The sequence below is a fragment of the Gopherus flavomarginatus genome, chromosome 7 (genome assembly GCF_025201925.1).
Source record: "Gopherus flavomarginatus isolate rGopFla2 chromosome 7, rGopFla2.mat.asm, whole genome shotgun sequence".
In the NCBI taxonomy this organism is placed as follows: domain Eukaryota; kingdom Metazoa; phylum Chordata; order Testudines; family Testudinidae; genus Gopherus; species Gopherus flavomarginatus.
Window position 1 is genome coordinate 18,254,158 of NC_066623.1, and position 3,016 is coordinate 18,257,173.

The following is a 3,016-nucleotide window of genomic DNA, read 5'->3' on the forward strand; positions in this document are numbered from 1 at the left end:
CGTCTGTTTTGCCCTTCTTCAAAAACTCCGATCTTCTCCAGGAGCAAAGCTAGTCCTGGAAGGGCAAGAAATAATTTAACTTATAAACAGGCCCGCGCACTTTTATGAAATATAGTTGGTCACACTATAGTGCGTTACACAGAAACCTAATGCTGGAGTCGGTGATATTTCATTCATCATCTGCTGCTGGCTTCCTAACTCCGTCTCCGTTTAAGCCTATTGCGTCTGTACACACAGTGCGATCGTTTACAGCAAACTGGATAACTGCAATCCCAAATGAGAGAGTCCTCCCTCCCCAATTGTGGTTTGGTTTGGTTGGCTGGATTGTTATACACACGCTGTCCCTGGCCTTAGCTTTTAGCCCGCTGCTATACCTGGATTTCACATGTATTATTTATTCGTTTTGTGTTGCAAATAAGTTTGGAAACCGCTGACTTTACTTTGCAGGACGCTTCTGCTCGTTTCATTTAACAGAACCCTTAGCCCAGTGAATGTGCTGGAAGAGGTATGAGGTTTTCTCTTCTTAGAATAAAAACTGGGTGGGATAGAACCTAGAACACAATCCCAGACTAACCGACCAGACTTCCCAGAGTGTGTCCAGAGAAAGTTCACTCTCCCATCTGCAAGGGCCTGCTCCTTTTGGCTGAAGTCAATGAGAGTTTTGCTATTGATTTCAATAGGCTCAGCACTGTTCCTTCCCCATAGGTATTGAGGCCTTTCTGCTCCGTTTGCACATAGACTTGAACAGATCGAACAAGGGGGTTGGGCATTTTTGCAGAGTTCCTATATAAACCCATCGGCTGGCACCTGGCTGAAGCAGTGACATTCCTCCAACAGGCCGATTGAGCTCACTTCTATATTGTGGGCTTCCGCAGCAGAACCCTAGATGGCAAAGCGGAGTTCTGTGGATGACAAACGTGTTTCTCCCTGTGTGGTTATGTGTACTGACCACTCTGCTATCCCCCTGCCTGGGACCCCGAATCCCGGCCTGCCTTGAAAACCAACCCCAGAGCTCCGAAGAACCCTGCTGCTCCGGGTCAGGGCAGAGGCATCTTTGCTCCTAACTGCCTTTGCCTCCTAGGGTTACTTTCCCTTTCTTCTTCCAGTGCAACACGCCTGCGCACAGTGTGCTGGTCCCATTCCGGGCAGGCGGCTTGTAAGATGAGTGAAGAAGCAGGTGGGGGGAGGGAGGGAAGCTCTGTCATTGAAAATAGCTCACTTTGACAGAAGCAAGCCAGAGAGACAACCCTGAATCTATGTCAGGGGCTGCCTACCTGCAAGGTGTGCAAAGATGATGGCCATGAACACCAAGCAGCCTTTCACTATGCACCCTGCCCTGCAGGAGCCCAAGTACTCGGGCTTGCATTCCAGTTCAGAGGCGATGCGCAGAGTTTGCCTTCCAGCCCCGCAGGTATGTAGATTAAGCATAATTACTGCTTTAAGGCATATTTTTTGACAGGCACTTGCTTAATGTTTTTTTCATGTCGCCAGAACAATCGCCTATCTCTGAACCTCTCTCTCTCCCTCTCCCCCCTTCTCTCTCTCACACACACTCTTGTCTCTGATCCACATGTCTATTCAAGCAAAGCTGCTGCCTTCATATTAATTTTTATGACCTGAGCTTTGAGGAGGAATCTCTGTGCTTGGAAATGTTTTTTAATCCTGAGTTGACAGTATTCCCCACTGACTCCAATATGCGCATTCTTGCTTGCAGCTCCAGGGCAATATATTTGGAAGCTTTGATGAGAATCTGCTGGCCCGCGCTGAAGCTCTGGCGGCTGTTGATATTGTCTCCCACGGCAAGAGCCATCCGTTCAAGCCAGACGCGACCTACCATACCATGAGCAGTGTCCCATGCACGTCTACCTCCTCCACCGCGCCCATCTCGCATCCTTCGGCCCTGACCTCGCATCCCCACCACTCGGTGCACCCGGGGTTGGATGGAGACCTCTTGGACCACATCTCCCCAACGCTGACCGTGAGCGGCATGGGGGCTCCCGACCACACGGTGATGTCGGCTCAGATTCACCCGCATCACCTGGGCGCCATGGGGCACCTGCACCAAGCCATGGGTATGGGCCACCCGCACCCAGTCTCAACTCACAACGGCATGTCCTGCATCAGCGACGTGGAGTCGGATCCCAGGGAGCTGGAGGCTTTCGCTGAGCGGTTCAAGCAGAGGCGGATCAAGCTGGGGGTGACCCAGGCGGATGTAGGGGCGGCTCTGGCCAACCTCAAGATCCCCGGCGTGGGCTCGCTCAGCCAAAGCACCATCTGCCGGTTCGAGTCTCTCACCCTGTCCCACAACAACATGATCGCCCTGAAGCCCGTGCTCCAAGCCTGGCTGGAGGAGGCTGAAGCTGCTTACAGGGAGAAGAACGCCAAGCCGGACCTGTTCAGCGGCAGCGAGAGGAAGCGCAAGCGAACCTCCATCGCCGCCCCAGAGAAGCGCTCCTTGGAAGCCTATTTTGCCATCCAGCCCAGACCCTCCTCGGAGAAGATCGCAGCCATAGCGGAGAAACTGGACCTGAAAAAGAACGTGGTGCGGGTTTGGTTCTGCAACCAGAGACAGAAACAGAAACGCATGAAGTACTCTGCTGTGCATTGACTCGGCCAGGAGCTGGGGTGGGCAACTGGCTCTTCTAAGCCTGGACTTTTATATATTTTATTCAAATAAAGAGCAGGGATCTCCGTGAGGACTCACACTCAAACCACTGACCAACAAAGCCATTAACTTCCCCATCACGCTGATTATTTCCCTCCTCCCCCTTTTCTTGTCCCGTCTTCTTGAAAACAAAACAAAAACAAGTTTCTCCTGGTTGCTCCTCGGCTGAGATTCACTTCTGTTGTGTCTGTTGTGCACTAGAGCATAAGCCGCTTGTCACTTTTGGAAGAGTTGGAAGCTGAGAGGTACTGGGGAGGTGGGAGAATGATCTTGTTTCTAGCACAACTGCGACAAAAAGGATAGTTAAGGGGAAGGGGATGGAGAGGGGAAATGCCCCTGAGGTGAAACCAG

At 51.8% G+C, this 3,016-nt stretch overlaps 1 protein-coding gene across 1 annotated transcript; it reads left to right on the forward strand.

The window, feature by feature from the left end:
- Nucleotides 1-1,291: 1,291 nt before the first annotated feature.
- POU4F3 (POU class 4 homeobox 3) lies at nt 1,292-2,608 on the forward strand. The gene is made up of 2 exons (XM_050962793.1): nt 1,292-1,411; nt 1,715-2,608. The coding sequence occupies exons 1-2, from the start codon at nt 1,292-1,294 to the stop codon at nt 2,606-2,608; spliced, it is 1,014 nt and encodes a 337-aa protein (XP_050818750.1).
- Nucleotides 2,609-3,016: the final 408 nt, after the last annotated feature.